The sequence below is a fragment of the Spermophilus citellus genome (assembly GCF_964194105.1).
Source record: "Spermophilus citellus genome assembly, chromosome: 3".
NCBI lineage: Eukaryota > Metazoa > Chordata > Mammalia > Rodentia > Sciuridae > Spermophilus > Spermophilus citellus.
Genome location: NC_138184.1, coordinates 5,187,225 through 5,214,128, shown reverse-complemented (window position 1 = coordinate 5,214,128; position 26,904 = coordinate 5,187,225). Strand labels below are relative to the sequence as shown.

At 57.7% G+C, this 26,904-nt stretch overlaps 1 protein-coding gene across 2 annotated transcripts in view; it reads left to right on the top strand.

The window, feature by feature from the left end:
- The first annotated feature begins 294 nt into the window (after nt 1–294).
- Nucleotides 295–26,904, top strand: part of FBN3 (fibrillin 3) — a 56,155-nt gene continuing 29,545 nt past the window's right edge. For both annotated transcript variants that reach the window (XR_014021298.1, XM_081288514.1), the window contains exons 1-38: nt 295–863; nt 1,585–1,664; nt 2,297–2,510; nt 2,625–2,707; nt 3,257–3,355; nt 3,495–3,590; nt 3,809–3,904; nt 5,497–5,694; nt 5,817–5,942; nt 6,048–6,173; nt 8,552–8,704; nt 8,782–8,964; nt 9,642–9,785; nt 9,865–9,984; nt 10,075–10,200; nt 12,275–12,397; nt 12,640–12,915; nt 13,195–13,248; nt 14,294–14,419; nt 14,501–14,626; nt 15,875–15,994; nt 16,087–16,224; nt 16,360–16,410; nt 16,692–16,817; nt 17,417–17,641; nt 17,854–17,979; nt 18,398–18,526; nt 19,450–19,575; nt 20,445–20,570; nt 20,967–21,089; nt 21,298–21,423; nt 22,439–22,564; nt 23,948–24,070; nt 24,244–24,366; nt 24,794–24,919; nt 25,011–25,133; nt 25,519–25,641; nt 26,085–26,246. Coding sequence is in view for 1 of the 2 variants with exons in the window: in XM_081288514.1 (XP_081144640.1) it covers nt 2,314–2,510; nt 2,625–2,707; nt 3,257–3,355; nt 3,495–3,590; nt 3,809–3,904; nt 5,497–5,694; nt 5,817–5,942; nt 6,048–6,173; nt 8,552–8,704; nt 8,782–8,964; nt 9,642–9,785; nt 9,865–9,984; nt 10,075–10,200; nt 12,275–12,397; nt 12,640–12,915; nt 13,195–13,248; nt 14,294–14,419; nt 14,501–14,626; nt 15,875–15,994; nt 16,087–16,224; nt 16,360–16,410; nt 16,692–16,817; nt 17,417–17,641; nt 17,854–17,979; nt 18,398–18,526; nt 19,450–19,575; nt 20,445–20,570; nt 20,967–21,089; nt 21,298–21,423; nt 22,439–22,564; nt 23,948–24,070; nt 24,244–24,366; nt 24,794–24,919; nt 25,011–25,133; nt 25,519–25,641; nt 26,085–26,246 (4,774 nt within the window). In the remaining variant the exon portion in view is untranslated. The remainder of the gene's footprint in view (nt 864–1,584; nt 1,665–2,296; nt 2,511–2,624; nt 2,708–3,256; nt 3,356–3,494; nt 3,591–3,808; nt 3,905–5,496; nt 5,695–5,816; nt 5,943–6,047; nt 6,174–8,551; nt 8,705–8,781; nt 8,965–9,641; nt 9,786–9,864; nt 9,985–10,074; nt 10,201–12,274; nt 12,398–12,639; nt 12,916–13,194; nt 13,249–14,293; nt 14,420–14,500; nt 14,627–15,874; nt 15,995–16,086; nt 16,225–16,359; nt 16,411–16,691; nt 16,818–17,416; nt 17,642–17,853; nt 17,980–18,397; nt 18,527–19,449; nt 19,576–20,444; nt 20,571–20,966; nt 21,090–21,297; nt 21,424–22,438; nt 22,565–23,947; nt 24,071–24,243; nt 24,367–24,793; nt 24,920–25,010; nt 25,134–25,518; nt 25,642–26,084; nt 26,247–26,904) is intronic.

The following is a 26,904-nucleotide window of genomic DNA, read 5'->3' as shown; positions in this document are numbered from 1 at the left end:
TTTTCACTTAGCGTGTGGATTCCAGACAGGGAGCCAAAATGCTGAAGTGTGGTCTCTTTGGCAGGTGGAGAAAAGGAAGTTTAGAGAGATTTGAAAGTCTCGCTGTTGGGCTGGGGCTGTGGCTCGGTGGCAGAGAGCTTGCCCCTCTCCTGTGAGGCGCTAGGTTCCATCCTCAGCACCAAAAATAAATAATAAAAATGATGATAATAAATGTATTTTAAAAAAAGAAGAAAAAGTCTATCTCTTTCCAATTCTTCATTTCTGAGAATTTCTGGGAATCAGATGAAAAAACGCGTCCCATCTTCGCTCAGCGTCCTGCCGGTTTTCTCAGGGCCGCGGGATCCGTCTCAGTAGGAATCCGGACTCCAGGTGCCAGGTGAGGTTCCCTCGTCATCCTTGGAATTCTCCTTGCCCGAGGGAGGGGGAGGCAATGTGGGAGGGCCTCCCAGGTGAGGCCCGGACCTCCCCATCCTGGCTGTCGTCCAGGCCGCCCCAAGTCAGAGCCCCACCTCCGGGCCACCTCCAACTCAGTCGCTAACCCCAAACGCGGCCCCCGGCCCCCCCAGCGCCGCCCCAGCTCCCCAGCTCCCCGAGTTCCACCCGGAGCCCCAGGCCCTCCCTCGCTGCAGCCTCTCTCCCCGCCCAGGATCGCAGCCCCCCGCCCCCGCCCCGGGAGCTGCGAGGTGCAAACGCGCCCTCCCCCAAACTCCTCCCGCCCCCAACTCTGGGCCGGGAGCGCGGCGGGCTCGGCCTCTCGGTTTCGCCTTCCTGCCCCGGGCCCCCAGCGCTGCGGGACCCGGCCCTGCAGAGCCGAGCCCCGCGCGTCCGCCCGCGGTGCAGCCTCCACGCGCGCCGTCCGGCAGGTAAGGGAAGGAGCCGGGCCAGCGCCGGGCGACACCCTGGGCGCAGGGGCGGGGGCGGGCAAGGGGGGCGGGGGAGGGGAGCGGGCGCGGGAGGGGGGAGGGGATTCCTTTGTCTGCGGCGGGCAGCCCCGGGCCCAGCCCCCTCCCCTCTCCGCCTTCCACTCGGCGCCGGGGTGGGTGGCGGGGACCCGGCGCCCGGCGGGAGGGGCTCGGTCCCCGATCCGCAGGTGAAGGCGGAGTCGGGCTCGGTGGTGGCCGGGGACCGTGCATCCTCGGCCCTGCCGGGTGGAGATCCCGGCCGGCGGACTCCGGGGGCGCGCTCGCTCCTCGAGGGCCGAGCCCGGGACTCTGCGCCCCGCGGCCTCGCAGCTCCGCGTCCGCGCCGCGTGCGCCGTCCAGGCTCATTGATTTGCCCAACTCCGGGGCGGGGCTCTCGGATGCAGGGAGGGTAGGGGGTCGTGTCGCGCCAGGCTGGAGACCCCCAGCCAGAGGGAGCGAGGGCCCGCAGTCCCCGGGGCTGCCTGGAGAAGGCGTCCTTGGAGCCACAACTGGCCCGGCCAACTTGGAAGTCAGAAAGGGCGCCCCTCCCCGTCCGGCCTGTCCTCCAAAGTTGACAAGAGTTGGCGCCATCTGGTCCGACTTTTACGGGACCCCAAGGCCCAGAGAGGGGGACCCTCAAACCCATCCAGCTCTCCCAGCCCGTTCCCTCCCCACCCTCCAGGCCAATTCCTCTCCCAGATTTGGAAAGTGGAACCTTGGAAGAGGCCCGGAGTTCCACCTGGTCTGGCTTCTCACCTCCCTGTACTGTATTTCCCTCTCCATAGTTTTGACTGGTCATCTTCACCAGCCATGGTCCATGCCCCCATGTTCTTCGTGAACAAGCAAAGAGCCAGACACTTTGGGGCTGGGAGGGGAGGGGGACCCGGGTCCTTTTTCCCTCCCTCTGCTCAGCTGCAGCTCCAGCTCTGCCACCCATTCCCTGTCTCCTTCTGGGGCCCTGACTGGCTCCATCTAATACCATGTCTCCCCTTGTTGCTCCTGCTCAAAGCTTCTCAAAGGCTCTTCATCCCCCCTGACATAAGTAGAAGCACCATTACACAGCTGTACCCACTCCTGCAACACCTGGCCCCACCTGGCCCCCTCTCCCCTGCCTTCCTCCTCCACACATACCCTGCCTCTGCTTTGCTGTGCTCCTTCTACCCCAGGACCTTTGTCCTGGCTAATTCCATCTGAGGCATCACATCTCTTCCAAGAAGGCTGCCCTGATGTTTTGCCTGTTCCCAAGTCAGGGCTGGATGTATCCCCTGGCTCCCTAAGGAGCCACATGGTCTCTCAGGGCTGCCCCATCCCAGCAACCTCCCCAACCATTCCCAGTTCTGTGCAGTGCCCCTCTGCCAGAGTGTTCCCTGGGGCTGACTGCTTCCTCTCCGCAGCCTCCAAAGGACACATCATGACTTGGGAGAACCTGCATTTAGCAAGGAGAGATGCTGGAGCTCTCACCATAGCCTGGGGACCCCGAGCTCAGCTCCTGCTGGCCTGGGTGGTCCTGTCATGCGTGGTGGGTGGCCATGGCCACTGGGATGGGGCCATGGAGCCTGCAGCTCCTGGGCGTGTGCGGAGACGAGGCAGCCCTGGCATCTTGCAGGGGTACGTGCGTGGAACCTAGGATGCCGACAGACCCTTGGGTGTGGGCAGGGCTGTCCTGGAGGACTGCCCAGGGGAAGGGCAAGACTTATCAGCCTTGCTGTGCTCTCCCTGAAGGCCAAATGTGTGTGGCTCACGCCTTCACCCCTACTGCTGCCCTGGCTGGAGGACGCTGCCCGGTGGGAACCAGTGTGTCGTGCGTGAGTGCTGGAAATGGGGGTGACGCAGGGGTGTTGGGGCATCTGTCCTACCTGCCTTCTGCCAGCAAGCCCAGCCCTGTTCTCAAATGACCCTGGGGTAGGGGGCTCTGGTGAATGGCAGGCATGGCGCCTGCCTCCTGGGTCCCCGAGCTCACTTCCTTTGCCCCACAGTCTCCCTGCCTGTCTCTTCGTCTCTGTTCCTATGCCTAAGTCTGGGTCCCTTTCTTGGTCTCTCCCTCTGTCTCTGCTACCCCCCACCCCCCAGAGTCCCCTCCCAAATGACGCCAAGGCCCAGCCCCTCCACCCTCCGCCCTGTGCTCAGTACTTCTGGCCCAGGGATCTCTCCCAGTGGTTCCAGTGGAACCCCAGAGCTACAGCTGGGGTCACACCACCTGCCCAACTCAGGCCAAGACTTGGGGGACCTCCCATGTGGATGCTGAGCTGGGTGACAGGCAATATCCGCCCAGTGCTCCCGCTGGCCTGGGGACCCATGGAGGGGGCTGGCACAGGACCCGCCCTGGCCTTGATCGCCTCACTCTGCCCTTCCAGCCGTCTGCAGGCACGCCTGCGGTGAGGGCTTCTGCTCCCAGCCCAACCTGTGTACCTGTGCCGATGGGACGCTGGCCCCCAGCTGCGGGGTGAGCCGAGGTGAGAGGGAAACGGGCTCCTGCAGGGTGCCCTGAGGAGCCCTGGCTGACTCTGTCGAAGGCTGGACTGGGCTGGGCCGCCTGGCCTGGCCATCTTCCTTGGGCAGCTTCACCTCACGTCTGTCCCTCCTGGACCCTAGGGCCAGGGTGCAGTGTGAGCTGCATGAACGGGGGCAGCTGCCAGGGAGAGTCCTGTCTGTGCCAAAGAGGCTACACGGGCACTGTGTGCGGACAGCGTGAGTACCCCCAGGACTGGTTCCCAGAGGGTGGGTCCTGCAGCTTCTGCCCACTGCCCACACGTCCCTCATGGAGGACCGGGGATTGGAGGGCCACAGCCTTATCATTTGATCTGGGTCAGATGGTGGGGATTCCTGGGTGCAGACAGTCTTGCTGGGGCCCCAGCTCCCTCTGCGGGCTGGGGAACCTCTGGTCACTCTCTCCTCTCCTTCCACAGCCGTCTGTGCCCCAGGCTGCTATAATGGCGGCCGCTGCATTGGCCCCAACCACTGCGCCTGTGTGTACGGCTTCATGGGGCCTCAGTGTGAGAGAGGTACCAAGGGGACCCAGGGGAGGAAAGGGTGTTTCCTGGCAGTGGCTGAGATATGGCCTGGCCCTGAGAGGGTCCAGCTGGCCTGTGTCCTGCTGCAGGGGCAGTCTGAGGACATTTCTTTCATTTGCTCATCCGTTTTCCAAAACATCTGTTATTCCCTGGCTGTGTGCGAGGCCCCGTGTTGGAGCCTAAGCAACATGTCGGTCTGAGGGACAGGAGGACACAGCCAGTTACAGAAAATTCTGAGGAGGGGTCAGTGCCACGATGAGGGGACTGTGAAGGGCAGAGAAACCATGGGGTCCAGGGAAGGGGGTGAGGGAGGGCGTCCTAGGGGAAGGGGCCCCCTCAGTTGGATCTCAGAGGATCTGTAGGAGTTCATGAGATAAACAATCCCCCCTTGGCTGAACCCTGGCTTATGAAACAAACCCACGTGGGGTCACCTAAATTAAGAGGGTGGAAGCGGTACTGTCTCGATGTCTTGGGGAAGGCTGGGGTGGGGGGAGGTCAGATGGAGTGAACCGTGAACCCCAGGTCTGGTCTGACAGCTGGGGAGAGGGTGGGCAGCAGGGGCCGGGGCAGGGGGAGACAGAGCCATCACTGTGCCTTCTGAGGAATTGCAGGGGTCACTTGAGGTTCCCTGGGAAATGATGGAGGGGGGCAGCAGAGAGGGGGCCGCCTGAGCATTTCAGGGCAGACACAGGTCAGGGAGCCCGAGGAGACAGAGAAGGGGAAAGAACAGGAGTGCAAGGCCCGGGGATGCTGGGCCATGCAGAGGGCATCAGGGCACCCGGTGTGACCAGGAAGCCCAGGAAGGTGCAGACCGCCAGGGGCCTGGGACTGATGCAGTCATGGGAGGGAGCAGGGACCCTCCCATCCGTGACGGAGGCTGGGTGGAGAGAGTATAGTGATGAATCAGAAGCTGCAGGGGCTTGGGGGTGACCTGGGTTCCAGGGAGGGGAGAGGAGAGGCCAGGGGTTGGCAGTGGACAGTGGACAGGGAGGGGCAGGTCTTGGGGACTCGGGCCCACAGGGGGTCTCTGAAGCCCCTTCTCCATAAGAGGCCGGGGTAGAGGGTGACTTTGGCTTCTTCTGGGAGGGGCTTTCTTGGTAGACTGCCAGCTTCTATATTGGAAACATCTGGAAGGTGGAGACAGGAAGTCACCTCAGTTGGCAGTTGGGGAAACGCTGTGGCTCCTCAGGGTGGGCCCTGGGATTCAGGAATGCAGCACTGAGGCAGATGGTGACTCCCTCCAAAATTTGGGAGACTTGGCAGGGCCAGGTATATGCTCAGGGTTGAGACCCTCCCCAGCTGGCTTCCATGTCCCTGCTGGAAGGGAGGACGGGGTCCAGACAGACCTTGAGCTTTGTGGGCTTGGAGATGGTGGCCTCTGGCTTGGAGGCTAGCTGAGGAGTCCTGAAGAGAAAGGATTTTGAAGGATGAGTAGACCATTAGGTAGGGAATGGAGAGAGAATGGAGGAGCAGAGGCTTGTGGGCAGGAAAAAGCCCAGTGTGCTGGTACAGAGGCTGGGACGGCACTGGGGAGGGACTTGGGTAAGTCTGAGGCCAGCTGCTTATATCCGTCTGCCCCACAGACTACCGGACAGGGCCCTGCTTTAGCCAAGTGGGCCCTGAAGGGTGCCAGCGCCAGCCCACCAGCCGCGTGTGCACCAAGGCGCTCTGCTGTGCCACCGTGGGCCGTGCCTGGGGCCTTCCCTGTGAGCTCTGCCCCGCACAGCCGCACCCCTGCCGCCGCGGCTTCATCCCCAGTGTCCGCACCGGGGCTTGCCAGGGTGAGTGGGGTGTCCTCGAGGGGGAGCAGAAGCCCTGGGAGCCAGGACTGGTTGGAACCCATGGCACCTTGGGTCCTCCCTCTGATGGCCTCTCGCTCCCTTCCTGGATTTCTTCCTTGCAGATGTGGATGAGTGCCGGGCGGTGCCAGGCCTGTGCCAGGGGGGCAGCTGCATCAACACCGTGGGCTCCTTCGAGTGCCGCTGCCCAGCTGGACACCGGCTCAGCGACAGTGGCACGAAGTGTGAAGGTGGAGCACGGCCTGGGACCAGCTCTTGCCCGGGCACCTGGGCTTCCCCCCGGGGAGGTGGAGGGCCTGGTTGGGGAGGCGCGCTGACCAGGTCTGTCTGCACAGATGTGGACGAGTGTCTCAGCGTCCCCGGCCTCTGCTCCAGGGGCGACTGCACCAACACTGTTGGCAGCTACGTGTGCTCCTGTCCCCGAGGTTTTATCAGCAGCCTGGATGGCACCCGCTGCCTGGGTGAGGCCCTCCAGATGGGACTGAGGGAGAGGGCGGGTGGGAGACAGGCCCCTTGCTCATCTCTCGGCCACGCTCCTGTCCTCGGCCCTTCCTGCCCTCCGGTCTCTGTGCCGGTTCCCATCCTCTGAGGCTTCCTGGCTCCCTACCCATGAGCCTTTGGGCTCTCCGGAGCCTCAGCTGGGGAGCTGTGGGCCCTCTGTGCTCTCCAGCACTCTGCTCCACTGACCCAGCCCCATGGCCCTCTGCCCCTCAGACTCTCTGCCCTTCTGGCTCCCCGCCCCTCCCTCACAGGCCTCCCCTGACCCTCTGGCTTTGATCCCTGTGCCCCTCTCTGACCCTCTGCCTTTCATCTCTGTGTCCCTCCACCCTCTAGCCTTCATCTCTAGGCCTCCTGCTGACCCTCTAGCTTTGATCTCCATGCCCCCTGCCATCTAGCCTCCATCTCTGAGCCCCCCACTGACCCTAAGCCTCATCTCTATGCACCCCCCCTTCTAACTTTCAAATTTATGTCTGTTCCCTGTTCTCCCTCCCTCCCCCTCCTGATGCCCTGCTGTCCACCTGCAGCTCTGTCCCCACATTCCATCCCTCTCCCACCTCATCAGAAGCACCTCCTTTCCTTCCCCCACCCCATTTTGAAGATGGAGGATCAAGTTCAGAACAGAGAAAGGACCACACCCACTCCTCAGACCCCTAGCCAGGATGGTAGTCTCTGGCTTCGTGTCCCCCCATGCCCACCCTCCTGCACTCCCCACACCCCACCTGGCTGTTGGGGGCACCACCCGCTCTCCCTGCTTTCTTGAGGAGCTGGTTGTCAGGCCCTGGAAGTCGAGTGGGGTCCACGGGGTTGGCTGGGAATGTGGATGCTGGGGGGGTCCGGGTCCCCGTGTGGGCAGGGGTGGGCAGGGGAGGGGACTTGGCGGTTTCCCAGCATCACCCAGACCCCTCTGGCTGGGCCTATACCAGGCAGGGCAGGGGTGTTATGTTTGGAGTGTGGCCAGGCCTCCACCTCTGGGGGTTATCGTGGCTGGCATGGAGAGGCGCCTGTGGGCACATCCCCTGGACCCTCCCCCAGCTCCTCAGGGCAGAGGCTGCATTTGAGCAAGTCTGGTTGCCTCAGAGCAGGGACTCTGCATTCCGTTTTGGGTTCTGAATACCAGCTGAGCTGCTCCCAGACTCTGTGACATTGGGTGACTGGATAACCTCTCTGTGCCTCAGTTTCCTCACCTATAAAATGGGGTGATAGCAGTCCCAACCTCATGGAGTTGTGAGGATTAAGTAAGGTAGGAGTTGAGATCTGCAGGTTCATAGAGGGCATTTGACAGACACTCATCAAGACAGGGAGGGAGCTGAGGAAGCTGAGCAGGGCCACTCGGCAGGGTCTGGTCACAGCCAGAGCAGCATCATCTCCATTAAAATTCTTACGCTGTCTCTTCCCTGTTTGAGAGGCAGCCTCCTGTTGGATCCCCTGGGGCTGGGAATCTGGTTTCCCATCCTTCTTTAGGTTTAGCAGCTGGGTGACCTTGAACGAGTTCTCGACCTCTCCTTGTCTGGGCAGGCCCAGCCCCCTTTTCAAGGCTGAGCTGTTGCTGAGCCCCTACACCCACACATGTGCCTGGGGGGCCCCAGGTGCACAGAGTGGGACTGGGGAGGTGGAAACATTCGCCACTTTTCCCAGCTTGGCCAGGGGTAGCTGCCAGCGGCCCTCCCAGCCAGTGGGAGGGTTTTCTCAACCATGGGCCACCAGCCAAGATTTGCAGGGTTTTAAGCTAAAAATATGCTCTTTCAGCCAAAGCCTGAGAAATCTGACCCCCACACAGAGCCAGGGGGCCTGGCGGCCTGGTGGGAAGCGGATGAGTGTCCGAGTGTCCGTGCTGGTCATCCCTAGGAAGCCTGTGCCTCGGTCTCCCCTGGGGCTGTGGCTGTCGACCCACCACCTTGTCCCTCTGGGACCCTTCTCAAAGTCGCAGCCTCCTGGGCTTCTCTGTAACACCCAAGGCCCGCCAGGGAGGACACACAGGGCAGTCTCAGTGTGCCTGCCCGACGTCCCGCTGGGCAGCCCCTCCCGGTCAAGAGGTCGTCCTGGGTGTGGTTGGACCTGTGTTGATGGCGAGCTTACTACCTGTGCCAGCTTTAGATGTTGGAACCCTCATCTGAATAAGGTCAAATGTCCCTCTTACTCTCCCTGAGAATGACAGCTGGCTGCTCCAGGGTTGGTCACAGGCAAGCAGCACTCCTGAGGTGCGGTGGGTGTTGGCACAGTCAAGGAGGTCCGTTCCACCCACAGGTGGCATGGGTGCACCTGGGGTTGAACTCAGGTCTGGCAACTGGTGCTCCCACCCTTGCCCTGTGCTGATGGGCCCACCTCTGCCCTGTTGCAGACCTCCGGATGGGCGCCTGTTTCTCCGTACTAATCGGGGGCCTCTGTGCTGGAGACCTTGCCGGTCATTACACTCACCAGCAGTGCTGCTGTGACAAGGGCCGGTGCTGGGCAGCTGGCCCCGTCCCTGAGCTGTGTCCTCCGCGGGGCTCTGGTGAGTGAGAGCTTGAGATTCAGTTGGTGGCCCCTGGGCAGGACTGAGCGCCTAATCTCAAACCCTGTTTCTTCCAGCTGAGTTCCAGCGACTCTGTGCTCAGGGGCTCCCGCTGCTGCCTTCTCACCCGGGACCCTTCCCAGGCCTCTCGGGCTTCGGACCCAATGGTGTGGGTCCTGTTCCGGGGCCGGCGCGACACGGGCCTCACAGCTCCGGTGGGCGCGGAGTCCCCAGTCTGGGCCCTGTTACCTCCAACAGTGGTAAGTCCTGGGTCTTGGGAGGAGGGTTCCAAGACCAGGGGAGAGGCCCTGGACAAGGAGAGGGGGCTGCTCTCTGAGTCGGTCAGGGCTTTGGAGTTGGGGTCCTGGCCTGGGTGGCAGGGATGAAAGGACAGTCAACCTCTGGATCTGGGAGTTTCTCAGCCTTAGATTCAACCAACCGTGGGTAGAAAATTTTGGGGGGGGGGAAATCACATCTGTACTGAATAGGTACAGGTGTTTTTCTTTACATAGCACATGTGTTGTAAGATATCACGACACCCAGAGATGAATGAATGTCTTCCAGCCTGTGTGTAGGTTTAATGCAAATACTGTGGCATTTTATGTAAGAGACTTGAGTGTCTGTGGATTTTGGTGTCTATGGGGGTCCCTGGACTCAACCCTGAGATACAGAGGGATGCCTGGACTGGCAGTGGTCTGGGAGTGGGGTCGGCTGGGGAGCTTGTCTTCAAGATCAGGCTTTGGACCCAGCCTGCGAATCTTTCCTTTTCCTTAGGCCTGGGTTGGGGGTCTTAGCCCAGGGGGTGGGGTCTAGCTCTAGGGTGGGGATCTGAATCTAAGGTGTGACTCTGGGCTCAGGTGTGAGAGCTGGGACACGGGATGGGGTCAGGGCCAAGAGGCGAGGCCTGGAGACTCTGGCTGGGCCTCTGCCGGTACAGGTACAGCCACTCTGAACCAAACCATTGACATCTGTCGACACTTCACCAACCTGTGTCTCAACGGCCGCTGCCTGCCTACCCCTGCCAGCTACCACTGCGAATGCAACTTGGGCTACACCCAGGATGTGCGGGGCGAGTGTATTGGTGAGAGCAGGGTGGGGTGGGCGGAGTGGGCAGGGTGGCGTGCTCTGCCCGGCTGGAGCTCAGGGTCCCCTGTCTGCAGACGTGGACGAATGCTCAAGCAGCCCCTGCCACCGTGGTGACTGTGTCAACACCCCCGGCTCCTACCACTGCCGGTGCCACGAGGGTTTCCAGGCCACACTCACCAAGCAGGCGTGCGTGGGTACGCCCCATCCACCTGAGAGTGGGGGAGGGGAGGGGAGCCTGGCCGGGTGGGGCCCCTCCTGACCGCCCACCTGCCGCCCCCTCCCAGATGTGGATGAATGCACCGTGAGTGGCGGCCTCTGCCATCTTGGCCGCTGTGTCAACACGGAGGGTAGCTTCCGGTGTGTCTGCAACGCGGGCTTTGAGCTCAGCCCTGACGGCAGGAACTGCGTGGGTGAGTAGAGGCTGGCCGGGTGGCAGGGGACTTCCAGACCCCCACAGCACCTGGAGTCCACTCCTGACCCAGAGCCTACCCCAGACCCTTCTTGTCTCCACTCCTGACCACCCTAAACATGGCTTCTGTCCATCGTCCCAAATTCTTTCCATGAATTGTAAGAAGGGGCCTCTGGGTGAGACCAAGCAGTCTAATGCTTAATCCTGGGCCTGAACTGGGGACCTTCCCCGTCCCAGGACAGCCCAGAAGGACTGGCTGCAGAGAGGGTGGGATCAGGACCTTGGAGAGCACCCGGCTCTTCGCTGCCCGAGGGGTTTGGGTAGGGTCTGGATCCATGCCCAGTGGGGTCCCCCCTCCTTTCTTTATTCACCTTGTGAGAAGATCTGCCTCCAAAGTCCCTTCTGTGGAAGGATTTTAAAGCATCTTTCTTGTATAATATTCATACCATAAATCACCATTGAAAACCTGCAGTTCAGTGGTTGTCAGTAAATGCACAGTTGTACAAGCATCACCACAATGTAAGTTTAGGACATCTTTACTACTTAAAAAATAAAGCCCCGGTCCATCACTACTTCCTTCCTAATCCACTCTCCCCTCTCCAGCCTTCGACATCAGGCGGATCCACTTCCTCTCTGAATTTGCCTATTATGGACATTTTCTATAAATGGAATCGCACACTATGTGGTCTTTTATGTCTGGCTTCTTTTGCTGAGCATCCTCCACCTGTAGCATGTGTCTGTACTTCATTTCTTTTTTTAAATATTTTTTACTTGTAGATGGACAGAGTACCTTTATTTTATTTATTTATTTTTATGTGGTACTGAGGATTGAACCCAGTGCCTCGCACATGCTAGGTGAGTGCTCTACCACTGAGCCACAACCCCAGCCTCACTTCACTTCTTTTCATGGCTGAATAATATTCCTCCTTATGAAGGAAGCACATTGCATTCATCCATTGATGGACATTTGGGTTGTATCTACTTTTCTTTTTTCTTTCTTTTTTTTTAAGACAATTTTTTAATATTTATTTTTCAGTTTTCGGTAGACACAACATTTTTATTTTATTTTTATGTGGTGCTGAGGATCGAACCCAGCACCCCGCACATGCCAGGCGAGCACGCTACCGCTTGAGCCACATACCAGCCCTTTTTTCTTTTTTTTTAAAGCAGCAAAGAGGTGTTATTGCGAGCTAGCTCGGTCCTTCATTTGCACACAGCAACTGGTGATGCTGAGAGGCCCGGAGACCAGGGTTTGCAGCAGTTTTATACACTGTATCTACTTTTCAACATTAGGGATAATGCTGCTATGAACATTCACATACCAATTTTTATAAGGGAATTTTTTTTTGATACTAGGGATTGAACCCAGGGGCGCTTAGCAACTGAGTCACATCCTCACCCCTTTTTATTTTATATTTTGAGACAGGGTCTCTTTTTCCCCCTTTGCATATGTGCTATCTGTTAGTGTCCATAACAACACTTTGGGAAACAACTCATCTCCTCACTTGCCACGTTGCTTTAGATTAGATTGTTTTCTCATTAGCTGACTTTCACCTTTTTTTAAAATTGAAGTGAAGTTCACATGACATAAATTGAATCGCTTTAAAGTGAATAATTTATTTAAATTTTTTTCAATGTACTTTATTTAAATGTAATCATTTAAAACTGAATAATTGGTGGCTTTGGGTACATTTGGGTACAGTGTTACACAATCATCATTTCGCCTATTTAAAAGAAAATTTTGTTTTGCACTTTTTTTTAAGTGGCAAAATAAACATAATATAAAATTTGCTATGGTATATATATCATATTGGTTACTATCAGTCGTCTAGAGGTAATTAAAATCTATGGCAGGTTGTGCCTAGGCTCCAGGCCAACGCCACCCCTTTACGTACGGGGCCTGAGCATCCTTGTGTCTAGTAAAGGAAACAAGCTAACGGACAGTCACGGGTTGTCACATCCCAGGGAGGGTCCTTCAAAGGCTCGGCCCTGAGTTCTGGAGAAGAGAGAGAGGGGCTGGTCAACAGGATAGGGTGGCCTCCCTCCCTGGACCCAGCCTCTCCTGGTGTCCCCAGACCACAACGAGTGTGCCACCCACACCATGTGCCTCAACGGCGTGTGTGTCAATGAGAACGGCAGCTTCACCTGTCTCTGCAAACCTGGCTTCCTGCTGGCACCTGGTGGCCGCTACTGCGAGGGTGAGGCTGGACTCGGACCAGCAGAGGGTGGCCGGGAGGGGGAAGAAAGAGGAGGGACAAGGAGAAGAGAGGAAGGACTAGGAGAAGGAGGTGGGGAGAGAAAAAGGAGAAGGAAAAAGAAGGGAAGAAAAATGGGGAGGGAGAAAAGAGGGTGGGGGAGGGTGAGGGGGCAGAGAGGGAAGCACGGGCCATGGGAGGTGAGGGGAAAGAGGGCAGGTCCCAATGGGTCCCACTTATCCCAGACATGGACGAGTGCCGGACGCCAGGCATCTGCATGAACGGCCACTGCACCAATACCCAGGGCTCCTTCCTCTGCCAGTGCCTGGGGGGGCTGGCGGTGGGCGCGGATGGCCGCGCCTGTGTGGACACCCACGTGCGCAGCACCTGCTTCGGAGCCGTGCATAAGGGATCCTGCTCCCGCCCCTTCCCGGGAACGGTCACCAAATCTGAGTGCTGCTGCGTCAGCCCAGACCATGGGTTTGGGGATCCCTGCCAACCTTGTCCTGCCAAGAACTCTGGTGAGCCTCTGGTTGCCTGTCCCCACCCACCTCCTTGGTCCTGGGCCATTTCTTTGGTCCTGGAAAGGGACTCAGGTCTTGGCTCTCCCAGGGTGGTGGCGTCTCTGCTGAGCCTCTCCCCAAGAAGAGACTAAAGGGGGTTGATCTCCCTTTGGGCATGTGGGTGGCACATCTTAGCCCCAGACTCTTGCCCAGGACCGGGGAGTCAGGGTCAAGAATGTGGCTGAAAGTCTACAATGGCTGACCTCCCGACCCATTTCCCTGGCTCTTCCCCCGCAGCTGAGTTCCAGGTGCTGTGCAGCAGCGGACTTGGCATCACCACGGATGGTCGAGGTAAGTGGGTGCGGCTCCTCCCCCCTGGGCCAACGTGCTGTGACCGGTGCTGCCAGGTAGAGGCGGGGTGAGGCTGGGAACTGTATTGTCCACCAGAGCTGCCATAACCGAGTACGTAACCACGTACTGAAGACTGGCTCCTCCAACCACGGAAGTTCCTCCTCTTGGGGATCCTGGAGGCCAGAAGTTCAAGATCCAGGTGCAGGCAGGGCTGGGTCCTCCTGAGGCCACCAGGGAGCATCTGTTCCAGGCTTCCCTCACCCCTTGCTTTCAGTGATTTATTTGATGGTGATCCTTGGTATTCCTTGGTTTGTGGAAGTCTCAGAGACTTTACATCGTCTCTAGATGGCTTAGAACACCTAATACGACGTAGATGTTGTACACATGGTTGTCACACTGCATTGTTTAAGGAATAATGACAAGGGGGGAGAATCTCTGCATGATGGTGCACACTCAGGAGGCTGAGGCAGGAGGATCACGCGTTGGAGGCCAGCCTGGGCAAAATAGTGAGACCTTGTCTCAAGATAAAATAAAAAGGTCGAGGCAGCAGTTCACTGGTACAGTGCTTGCCTAACATGGGCGAGGCCCTGGGATTCATCCCTAGCACCACTCACACAATAAAAATCTATACATGTTTAGTATGAATGCAGTTATTTTCTGAATGTCTTCCATCCTGGATTGGTTGAATCCACTGATGTAGAACCCACAGACACTGAGTGCCACCTGTATTATATTAAGGAATGCTATACAAATGTCTACTCCATGCCTTCCAAACTGGGGACAGGGGACATTTGGCAATGTCTGGCATCTCATGGGTAGAAACCAGGGATGCTGCCCCAACATTCTGCAATGTGCAGGATGCCCCCCCTACCAATAGTAAGGAATGATCCTGCCCCCAAGGTCAACTGGGCCAAGGCTGGGCAACCCTGGTAAGGGGAGAAGTGAAGCAAGGTCTGGGCTGGAACTCCAACCTGGAGTGGGGAACTGGCTTCTGGAGACCCCCCGGAGAGCCCATGCAGCTGCTGTCTCTCTCCTCCTGCTGCAGACATCAACGAGTGTGCCCTTGATCCCGAGGTCTGTACCAACGGCATGTGCGAGAACCTTAGGGGCAGCTACCGCTGCATCTGCAACCTGGGTTATGAGGCAGGAGCCACGGGCAAGGAGTGCATCGGTGAGCATGCCCACCACTGGACAGGGGGTGGGCTCCTCCCACGGCAGACCCCCGACCCCTCTCTCCAACCCCACCCTACAGACGTGGACGAGTGTGCCCTCAACAGTCTCTTGTGTGACAACGGGAGGTGCCGGAATAGCCCTGGTAGCTATAGCTGCTCCTGCCCCCAGGGTTTCAGCTTCCGGCAGGACACAGAGACCTGTGAAGGTACAGGGTACCGGGCACACTTCTAGCAGCACACACAGGACACACAAACACACAAGCAGATACACATGCTGCATGTGGTGTGTGCACACACAGGCTCTACACGGCCGGGCCACCTGCTCCCTTCCTGGGCTGACCCCCTGCCACACCCTGACCTCTGTCCTTTCTCCATTTTCCTCCTGTGTCTCACTTTATCTCTCTCATGCCATAACCCCCTTTAGAGTTACCGGTCCACACCATGCATGCTCCTGAGACCCTGCATATCAGCATTCATGCACAGAGGCTGAGTTTGACTTATAATAAACATATTTTGGGCCATTTTCCTGACATAGTGCTTCAAACCCTCTTGTAATCTGAGCAGTAAAGACGCTAGGAGCATCTTGAGTCCTAATGGTTGGTTTTTGACCCTGAGTCCCGACATGGAGTTCTGAATCTCTTGGGATTTCCTGGGTGGTAGAAAGGTGTTTGGTTCTGATGAAGCAGCCATGATTAGAAGAAAAGACCAAGCCATGATTAGAAGCTGGGAGCTTTCCATGCTCCCTCCAACCTCTGGGAATGGAAGACGAGCTGGAGATGGAGTTAGTCATGCCTACATCACCAAGCCTCCATCAAAATCCCAGAATTATGTGGCCCAGGGAGCTTTCAGATAGCTGAAATCTCAGCGGCGTCTGGAGCTCCCCACCTGCTTCCCGATACCTCATCCTCTGGCCATGCTTGTGAGCTCCCCTGGAGTGTGCTAGGAACCGGAAGTCATGTGAGCCTCTAGCTAACCATGGAGGAGGCTCTGGGAACCCGCAGTTCCTGGCTAGCCAGTCAGAAGCTCTGGAGGCCTGGATTTGAATGGCACCTACCTGGGTGGGGGGCAGTCTTATGGGACTGAACCCTTCACCTGTGGCATCTGCCTGTAACCCAGGTAGACAATGTCATCATTGAATTGAGTTAAAGGGCACCTTGCTGGTGTGGGAGAATTGGTCAGTGTGGGGAAAAAAAATCATGTCTAGTCACTGGAGTGTTTTGCGCTTCACTGAGGTAAGTAAGAGTAGGAAAAAGAGTGTGGTTTTTCTTGTCTCTTACACACACAAACACACACACACGTTGAACACGCTTGCTTGCGTGCACACTCTATTCCCACATTCTCTGCCTGCTTCCGCTTGCATCTGGGTGCAGCAGCCCCCCAGGGAGGAGGGAGCCCCGGCCAGGTGTGCCTCCCCGTCCCACAGCTCAGCAAGTGGTGGTGGGCTGTCCCCGCAGACATCAACGAGTGCCTGTCCAGCCCCTGTGTGAACGGTGTGTGCCGAAACCTGGCGGGCTCCTACACCTGCGAATGCGCCCCTGGCAGTCGGCTGGAGCCCTCTGGTACCCTGTGTGTAGGTGAGAGGGGTTGCAGATCCTGGGCCTCTGCAGGTGGAGGTGCAGGTGTGAGCCCTGTAGGTGAGTCAGTGATCCCACCCCCTTCCACCCAGACAGCACAAAAGGCACTTGCTGGCTGCAGATCCAGGATGGCCATTGTGAGGTGAACCTGCAGGGAGCCGCTCTGCGGTCTGAGTGCTGCGCCACCCTCGGGGTCGCCTGGGGGAGCCCCTGTGAACGCTGCGAGATAGGTAAAGCTTATCTGGGGGCCTCCCGGGCCACCGCGCCTGCGTGCTCTGGTGCCCATTAGGAGCACGGGGTGAGCTGGTACCCTGGGGCTGACCGTAGAGTGATTCCTCTCTCCATCCCCATTCACCGAAACACAGACCCTACCTGTGCACGTGGATTCGCCCGAATGAAGGGTCTCACCTGCGAAGGTAAGTCTGACCCTCTCTCTCCCGTTCTCTTCCCCTCCAAATCCACATATACAGGCAGATGTGTGTCATGCTTGGGTGCTCCTGGGGATCCTCCTGAGATAGAGACCGAAATTTTCCCTCCCTGGTACCCAGGTCTTCCCGAGATCCCCCAGTATCCTTGCCATGGTCCCCTCCTTCCTCCCCAAGGACAGCTTGGGCTTCCTGAGCTCCCAGGGGAATGACCTGCAGCACTCTTGGGGGCCTCCAGCCCTCCCGCCTCTGTCTTGCCTTCCACTGCCCAGATGTGGACGAATGTGAGTCCTTTCCCGGCATCTGTCTGAACGGGCGCTGTCTCAACACGGCTGGCTCCTTCCGCTGCGAGTGTCCCCAGGGCCTGAAGCTGGACGCCTCGGGCAGGCTGTGCGTGGGTGAGTCCAGGCACATCCCCGGAGGGGGCCCTGCCCTCCCCTCCTTCCCTCTACCTGCAGCAACTAGAGATGCCTCTAGGAACAGGACGGATGCCGGGCCCTCCAGGACCCTCTACTCCCACTCAGTGCTTCCTGAGAATTTATATGCCTCCTCTCTGAGCATTGCAAATGACAAAACCCTCCTGAAATCGCATCTACATGCTTGGTTATTCTCTTTTCCAATAAAGTGTACACGGGTGGCCCTGAGCAGGAGCTCCTCCAGGAGGTGTTTAGCCAGCGGGGTTGCTCACACACCTCCCTCAGTCTCGGGGCTCAAGGTCACTGTAATGTTTTGCTCTCAGTATCAAAGTCTCTGAAATCCCAGCCCCTCCTCTCAGCATTATTTTGAGGATTAAATGGATGGAGTGCTTGGTTAGCATCCAGGCAGTGAGCATTATTATTATCGGGTGCTACTGTGGGAGGACATGGAACCTCAGCATGAGGAAGCCACGTCTTTTCCTTCTCCCCCCCATGTTGGGGAGAAAGTTTCAGGCAGGGGGTTCCGAGCCCCCGCCCGCAGTGTGGCAGGGGTCTGACCTGGCGATTGCTACTCTGTGCAGACGTGAGGCTGGAGCTGTGTTTCCTGCGCTGGGACGAGGACGACTGTGGGGTCCCCCTGCCCGGCAAGTACCGGATGGACACTTGCTGCTGCTCCATTGGGGCCGCCTGGGGTGCTGAGTGTGAGGCCTGTGGGGGGCCCGACTCCCCGGAGTTCGCCAGCCTGTGCCCCCGAGGCCGGGGCTTCGCCAGCCAGGACTTCCTGTCTGGCCGGCCCTTCTATAAAGGTGTGTGTGGGAAGGGAGCCTGCAGGAGAGGCCCTGGCAGGATGGGGAAGCCAGAGGAGGGGACAGCATGGGGACAGTCCTGGAGGTGGGAAGTGCCTGGAGAGGGGCGGTGAGAAAGTTCAGGGGTCAGAACCCTGGAGGGCTTGGTTGACGATTCCCAGCTTCAGGATGTGGGGTGGTCTGACCACGTGTTACACCCGCCCCCACTCCAGATGTGAATGAGTGCAAGGTGTTCCCCGGCATCTGCACCCACGGCACCTGCCGCAACACCGTGGGCAGCTTCCACTGCTCCTGTACCGGGGGTTTCGCCCTGGATGCCCAGGAGAGGAACTGCACAGGTAGGTGCCCCCTCTGCCTCTTGGAGAGGGGAGCCATCCATTGCAGGGATGGGGGCTTTGAGTCAGAGGTGGAAGCATGACCCATGTAGGTGCCTCTTGTACCCACCTGTGTGCTGTGTGACCTAAGGTAGGTCTTTAGCCTCTCTGGGTTGTAGGAACCCTCTGTCCCTGTGGAAAGGCTCCAAATGTGTCCACTCAGGGCCTCCAAGCTAAAAAGACCCCTGCCTTGCTCAGTGTTCAGAGCAAGCACCTCTTTCCCTGCTCCGTGAAGCGTCCAGGGCTCCCGTGCAGCCCCTTGTGTCCACAGGGGTGGAGACGCTGCCCTGGATCTCCTCTTGGGTCAAGTCCAGGGAACCCTAGGGATCCTCCTCCCCAGTCCCCCATGCCACCCACCCACCCACACCCCCTGTCCCCACAGATATCGACGAGTGCCGTATCTCCCCCGACCTCTGCGGCCAGGGTGCCTGTGTCAACACTCCGGGCAGCTTTGAGTGTGAGTGTCTCCCTGGCTACGAGAGCAGCTCTGTGCTGATGAAGAACTGCATGGGTGAGCGGCCACAGGGTGAAGGCGGGGTGGGGTCCAGAGGAGGGGCCTGGAGCCTTGCTGGGGGAGGGAAGGCATGGGAGGGGCTGCCGTCCAGCTAGGGAAGAGCATTTCTGGTTGCCACAGGCTGTCGTCTTTAGGAGAGAGGCCTGGGGACTGAGACCTGGGTGGGGACATGCGGACAGTGAGTTCTCCCAGGAGGGGTGCAGCATGAGAAAGACAGGGCTCCACAGAGAAGCTCCGGAGACACTGCCGTTCAGGGGCCTCAGCCTCATCCTTCCTTTGTTACTCATTCAGTGAACATTCCACTGCAGAGAGCTTAGCAATAGAGCTGTTTTCTTGGAGTTCATGGCCTTGTGGGGGAACAGATGTTAAAACGAATCCCCAAAGCAATGCACAAGTTCCAATAGGATTGCGGACCTGGAAGATGTGCTCATCCTGTGGGACTTGGGGAGTGGCTGAGAGGAGTGGGAGAAAATGGGGTGAAGAGAGGCTAGAGGGGCAACCTGGAGTGAGAACAGCATATGCAAAGGCCCTGAGGTGGGCCTAGGGCTAGAAGGAGACAAAGGTGGCTGCAGGGCTGAGCCTGGTCCAAAGGGGAGGGGAGGGGCTTCTCAGGGCTTCTGTCAGTGATTCCAAGTGTCCGCCTCCTGTCCCAATTCTGCGAATTCCAGTCCCTCTCCCTCAGATCTGACTTGCTTCTCCCAGCTCAGACCTCACTGTCCCCGGTCATCCCAGCCCTAAGCCTCTGGGCTGTCCTGGCTTCAGCCAGGGTGAGGGAGCCTATAGATGCATTCACAGGTACACGTGCACGTTCACAGACACACAGACACACAAGCTTCCCCAGGCAGCAGGGGAAGCTTCCAGAAGCCACTTCACCGCCTCCTCCAGTTGGCGTCTTCAGCCTGCTCTTTTCATACATTCAGATGTGGACGAGTGTGCAAGGGACCCGCAGATGTGCCGGGGAGGCACCTGCACCAACACGGACGGGAGCTACGAGTGCCGGTGTCCCACAGGACATGAACTGGTGGCCGAGGGCACTGCCTGTGAGGGTGAGTGTGCATCCTGCACATGTGGTGTGTATATGTGCACGGGCCCTGCATGTGCTAGTGGGAGTGTGTGTCTCAGTGTCTACCGTGTGAGATGGCGGGTGATTCTATTGGTGTATCTGAGGATGGGTTATGTGTGAGTGTGCAAATGTGTGTGTATGTGTGTGATTGCATGCACCAGATGGTGGAAGTGTACATTTGTGTGTCTCCATGGGTGCACAGGAGTGAGATGGGAGGAATGTGTGTCTGTGAACGTGCACGTGTACCTGTGAATGCATCTATACGAGTGAGGGTGCCTGTGAGGATGTATGTGTGTGCCTATACAGGCTGTTCACATGTGTGCAGATGTGAGGGGTTGTGCATGTGTGTGAGCATGTAAAAGGGTGTGAGTGCGTATCTGGATGTGAATGTGTCTATAGAGGACAGATGTGTTTGCATGTGAGTGTATGAGCTGGTGTGGGTGTGCAAGAGGATGTGAGTGTGTACGTTTACACAAGGAAGATGGGTTTGTGAGTGAGGGTATGTTCATGTGTGTGAGCATGCACAACGGTGTGAATCTACCCGAGTGCTAGTGTATATACAGGTGTACAAGTGTGAGCATAAGTATGGGTTAGTGTGAGATGTGTTTGTGAGTCTGAGTCTGTGTATTTGTGTTTGTAATGGAGTGTGTATCTGTGGCTGTGTGCACCAGGGACGAGTGTGCATGGTGTGAGTGTGTGTTTGTGTGAGTAGGCTGGTGCCCGTGGAGGGAGTGCTGATGTGAGGAGTGTGAGCTGATTGGTTAGGTGTGTCTCATCACAGAGAGGCAGAGGGTACAGGTCCTTCCTTCACCAGGGAACCCCACCAGCCTTGTGCTTCCCCCCACCCCACAGACATCGACGAGTGTGCCCTGAGTGACAGCCTGTGTCCGCACGGCCAGTGTGTCAACGTCATTGGTGCCTTCCAGTGCTCTTGCCATGCTGGCTTCCAGGGCACGCCTGACCGCCAGGGCTGCATGGGTGAGCCTGCGCCTGCCCCAGATCCCCGCTGCAGCCCAATGGCAGCCGCTGCAGTTCCTGCTGGCCTCCTCTCGATCCCACTCCACTCTTGCCCCTGAATGAGCGGCACCCACCCCGGCCCCGCCCACTGTCCCACCCCCACCCCACCAGACTGCTCCCACTTCCCAGTCCACCCAACCCGCCCCTCCTACTTCCCTGGCCCCAGGCACTGCCCCACCACACCAGACCCCTCCCACTTCCCAGCCCCGCCCACCAAACCATGCCTGCCCCTCCCACTTCCCTGGCCCAACCCACACATGGCCCCTCCCACTGCCCCACTCCACTGCTTCCTAGCCCTGCCCATGCCCAGCCGTGTGCACTGCCCCAGCTGCTCCCTGTCTGCCCTGTCTCCTGTAGACATCAATGAGTGTCAAGTGCGGAATGGTGGCTGTGACGTGCACTGCGTTAATACTGAAGGCAGCTTCCGGTGCAGCTGTGGACAAGGCTACCTGCTGATGCCCGATGGGAGGACCTGTGCAGGTGGGTGGGCCTGGCCTCTCTCTCTGCCTGGGATGGGGACTTGCTGGCATTAGCCAAGCCCCAGAGTGGCCCAGAGGCCAGCATCACACAAAGTCCAGGGCAAAGCCAAAGCATCCCTGCCCGGCCTGTGGGCTGCTGACTCTGGGAGAAGGATCCTGTGATCTCCCCGCATCCCGTGCCCTTGCAGCCCATCCCCCTGTTCTTCCAGATGTGGACGAGTGTGAAGAGAACCCAGACATCTGTGACCGGGGCCAGTGCACCAACACGCCCGGGGGGCACCGCTGCGTGTGTTACGATGGCTTCACAGCCACTCTGGACATGACAACGTGTGTCGGTGAGAAGCAGGACTGTGGGGTGGAGGAGGCCACATCAGAGCCCCCACTCCTCCTACCAGGAGGCACGAAGGCACAAGTTTGAGGTCCCATCCCTGTCAGGAAAGGGAGGTGAGGCTTGGTAGCAGTGCTCAGTGGGCTGCTTGGAGGCCACCAGCACTGAGACCTGTCTCCAAAGCCCTGGAGACACTCTCATAGAAGCAGAGCCCGCCAAGCCTGTTCTTAGGGATCACCTTTTATATTTATTTTTTTTAATATTTGGTGTTTTTTTTTTTTAATTTTAGTTTTTAGTTTTTTAGGTGGACACAACATCTTTATTTTACATTTATGTGGTTCTGAGGATCAAACCCAATGCATACTAGGCAAGCACTCTACCACTGAACCACAACCCCAGCCCCTTAGGGATCACATTTATTGAGCATTCACTGTGAACCCAACACCAACCAGAAAATCATGCTGTGTTCTGGGGGTTTGTGCTTTAAGATCATCCCAGGCAAAGGGGAGGGGAAACAGGATGAAAGAGAGTCAGCACGGTGTTCTGTGAGCCCTGTTTGGGGTTTTGCAACCCCTGTCCTCACCTAGCCACAGGTGGTCCTGGGGACTGGGGAGGAGATGTGTACTGGGTGCCCTACCAGGGCAGAGCTGAGGGGAGAGTGGGAAGTGCCAGAAGTAACCATGTGACTCCTGACCAAAACTTACTTGGACAGTGGAACTTGAGTCCCATGCACTGGGATTTCAGAAAAAAGCCTTGTGAACAGGTAAAGATAGGGACTGCTGTCCACGTAATCCTGCTGCAGACCTCACGTGAAGTCCTGCTGGAAGTAAGCCTGGCTGTCTTATGGAACTCGTTCCCTAAATGCCCTGGACAGTGCAGGCCTGTCATGGCTCACTGGCTCCTGTGTTCCATGAAGCACATGCTGTGAAACACGCATCACAGGACACCCAGCCTGCTGCTGGCCTCCGTCCTGCCCTCCCCCAGCACCTAATCCTCAGGCCTCCTGCCCTCTCACCCTACAGATGTGAACGAGTGTGACCTTAACCCTTACATCTGCATCCACGGGATCTGTGAGAACACAAAGGGGTCCTTTGTGTGCCACTGCCAGCCAGGCTACGTCATCAGGAAGGGGGCCACGGGCTGCTCAGGTGAGCTGGTGGTCAGTGATGCAGGTGAGAGGGACTCCAGGGGCCAGCTTGATGGTCATCAGGGCTGCCTCAGGCCTCAGGCAGAGTGTAGCCAGAACTCATTCTGATGGATCTCCACTGATGAGGCCTCGTGTGAATGCACTGCCCCGGGGTCCCCTTAAACAGCTGGACAGAGCAGCCCCAAATGCCCACAGCACCTTCCCAACACAGCAGGGGAGCCTCTGCTTTACATGACACATTGAAATACCGAATTGTTACAGAATCCGTTTCTTAGGGCTGTCAGATGAGCATCTGCCTCTTGGTATAAAATCCCAGAGATTTAGCCTCCCTCCAGAAAAAAGTTCTGGAGGTCAAAAGGCCTGAAATCAAGGTGTGGCCAGGCTGGGTTCCTTCTTGGGAGTTCAGAGGGAGAGTCTGTCCCACACATGTCTCCTAGCTTCTGAAGGTTGCTCACAATCTTTGGGGTTCCATGGCTTCACCTTGACCTCTTCCTTCCACAAACACGGCACGGTACTGCCATAAAAGCAGACACATAGACTCATGGAATAGACCAGGGGGCTCAGAAGTCAACCCTCGCAGCTACAGGCATCTGATTCTTGACCAAGGGGCCAAAAACGTATGGTAGGGAAAGTCAGCCCCTTTGACAAATGGTACTGGGTGGATTTCCGCATGTGGAAGAGTGAAAGGTGAACCCGTCTCCAAATGAGAACACATTCACAGATTCAAGGGGTTAGGACTTGACTGGGTGTCGCAAGGGCCCACAGCCCTGTACGCTCTAGTTGTATAGTTATTTGAGTGTGTGTTAGATACAAAGATTGCATCGCAGAACATTAAGCCCTATGATTTTTTATCTTCCCATGCACGGAATGGAACCGAGGGCCTGGTGCATGCTAGGCAAGTGCTGTACCACTGAATTGCACCCCTAGCCCAAACCTATGATTTTGAGTTTGTCAGTGTTGATATAAATTTTTCTTTTAAAATACATTTTTGCAAGTATAACTGAGAGTCCAGGTAAAGAAAGGTTCAGTAACAGTAGCTCACTTAGGTGGTGCATCAACACTGCAGAGATGATAATGGTGATGCAAAACTGACTCAGAATTAGAAATGACAGACTAGAAGGAAATCCTGGTTTAACTCTTCATTGGGACAGTTACTCTTAATGTCTACCTGAGTCTCTCATGTTGCCATTTTAGATCATTTCTGAGGGCTGCTAAGAGTTATGCCTATTGGGTTGGGGGTTTCTCTCTTGGACTCTGGATAAAGACAGAAGGTCCTGGGGTAGGCGGAAGGAGACTCTCTGGGGACTTTCTCCCTCTTTTCACTGCTACCACAGCAAGCCTTGCCCTCTGAGACTGGGCCCTGTCATTTCTCCTCCCCACTCAGATGTGAACGAGTGTGAGCTTGGGGGACACAACTGTGACAGCCACGCCTCCTGCCTCAACGTCCCTGGGAGTTTCAGCTGTAGGTGCCGGCCAGGCTGGGTGGGAGATGGCTTCAGATGCCAGGGTGAGTACCTGGGGCAGGGGTCCCTACCAAGTAGAAGAGGTAGGGGGGTGCCAGGTGGAGGTGGTGTGGCTGGGTCCAGGGCCGGTGGAACCATGCAGGGCTGGGTTGGAGGGTCTGCCTCTCTGCAGCCCCTGGCATGCACACTGGGGGACTGCACGCTCTGAACCCTACAGACCTGGATGAGTGTGCCCTCCGAGAGCACCGGTGCAGCCCGCGAGCCGACTGCCACAACACGCCTGGTTCCTACTGCTGTGCCTGCCGCCAGGGATTTGCTGGGGATGGCTACTCCTGTGAAGGTGAGAGGAAGCAGGTGCAGGCACCAGAGAGGGACAGCCACGGGGCTGGACTCGCCACCTCCCACCCTGGGGATGCTGGAGAGATGCAGCCTCAGCCCCCTGGCCGCCTACCCACCCGTGAAGGCTGTCTTCTCCCTTAGACTCCGCGTGCTTAGGGATGCTTGCTTACTACCTGGCTGCCCTCTGCCCAAGGTGTGACCAAATCCCTCTCTGCCCGTCTGCTGGAGTCTGCATGTCCAGAGCCCCCTCTCCTCTCCCTGGCCCCTGTCTTGATCACACGCCCTCCCTGAGTTGGGGTCCAAGTTCCTAGAGCTTCATTCCTGGGTCCCTGGGGACACTGAAGTGTTCAAGTGTCTGGATCCTCCCACCCACCTCGAGGGGTTCCAGCCCAGCTGGCCCCCAGCCCTCCACCCTTTGGGCCCCTCAGACAGGGACGAATGCGCTGCGGACATGGACCTCTGTGACAGCGGGCAGTGTCTCAATGTACCTGGTGGCTTCCGCTGCGAATGTGAGATGGGCTTCAGCCCCACCGGGGACCACCGGGCCTGCCAGGGTGAGGCCCGGGCTCCACCGGATAGAGGGCAGAGTGGGTGGGTCCCCAAACATGCTGTCCAGCCAGGCGGGCTGACCTGGGGTTCCTGCAGATGTGGATGAGTGTGCTCTTGGGAACCTCTGCACATTTGGGACCTGTGAGAACCTGCCTGGGATGTTCCGCTGCATCTGTGACCATGGCTATGAGCTGGACCGCAGTGGCGGCAACTGCACAGGTGCGGGGTCAGCCAGGCTGGGGAAGCGGGGATACAGGACTGAGGGTGGGGGCGTGGCTTGCTCCCTTGATGCCCCCGCAAGCGGGCTTGCCTGACTTCAGCTCTGCAAGCCAGTCTCCATTGGCTGTACTCCACTCTGCCGCTGTTGAACAGCCACAGACGATATGTAAATGAATGGCCATGGCCATTTGCCAATAAAACTTTATTGACACCAACAAGCAGTGGACCAGATTTGAGTTTTTCCACCCCATGGTTTGAAAGCATTTTCTAAATCTGGGTTTTGTGTGTTGGCTGAGTGGCACGCAGGGTGGGGAGAGTTTTCAAGGGGAAACCTCTAAGCCCAGTTGAATGGAACAGGTGATGATGGTGCTGTTGCCCCCCACAGATGCCAACGAGTGTGCAGACCCTGTGAACTGCATCAACGGCCTGTGCGTCAACACCCCCGGCAGCTACTTCTGCAACTGTCCCCAGGATTTCGAGCTGAACCCCAGTGGGGTGGGATGCGTCGGTGAGTCCATGCTCAGCTCTAGCTGGGGGGGCCTGGGGTCTGTGGAGCCAGCTGGATGTCAGGCTGTCCACCTGCTTCCGACAAGAGGACACTTGCTGGCTTGGAACCAGGATCATCCTTGTCCCCCAGAGAGATACAGCCTTCTGGTCTAGATCCAGCTGCACGCCCATGCAGACAGTCTCACAAGCACACAACTTCCCTGCCTGGCCCTTCCCTGTTCATGCATTCAGGAACACCCAGCCACCACCACACACACAAACGAACCCACACACACACGGCCACACACCCTGAGACAGTCAGTCAACAGTTGTCCCCCCCAACCTCCACACAGGCACACATAGACACTCAGAGGCCACAGCCACACATGCATAGACACATAGCAAGCACACATGCACATGGTTTCTCTCCTGCCATTTGGTAACCACCCCTTTCTGCCTGTTCAGACACCCGGGCTGGGAATTGTTTCCTGGAGACCCTTGACCGAGGGGATGGTGGCATTTCCTGCAGTGCTGAGATCGGAATTGGCGTCACCCGAGCCTCCTGCTGTTGCTCCCTGGGCCGGGCCTGGGGCAACCCCTGTGAACTGTGTCCAATGACCAATGCCAGTGAGTTCCTCTGCAGGGCAGGCACTGTGGCCTGAGCCACAGAGACCAGGATCTTCGGGGTCATTTCTGCTAACAGAAGGCTTTGAGGGACAGGGAAACTGAACACCAGGGAGGGAGAAGAGTGCATCCTGGGGCACACTGCATGCTCTGGGCAGCTCATGGGTCGGGCTTCTCCAATTCTCTGTGCTTCACTCCATCACTTGGCCAGTCTGTGCCTTGTGCTAGGGTCCGGGGACTGAGAGAAAGACAAGCCACATGTGTTCCTCACCTGTGAACCAGTGGTCTCAGGATTGCGAGGGTAGAGCTCTCCAAAGGGCTTGTTTGAGGCTTAGGGATGGTCCAGGAGAAAGCCACAGAGAGGAAGCAGGTGAAAGAAGGCTTCCCAGGGAAAAGGCTTGAGTGTGGTTTTGAAGGATGAGTAGGAGTTTCCCTAGAAGAGAAGGGGGAGGATGTGAAGGCAGAGAGAACAACCTGTGCAAAGCCGCTACCTTGTGATCCGTCTGCTGCCATATTGAATGTGAAAACAATTTACACACACTCACACTCACACACACCGAATCCCCAAGCAGCCCTAACATTGGCCTAAGGTCTCTTGACTCCAAGAGGCCAAGGATGACCAGACGGGGGCCTGCTCTTGAGCACTTTTTAAGGGACCCCC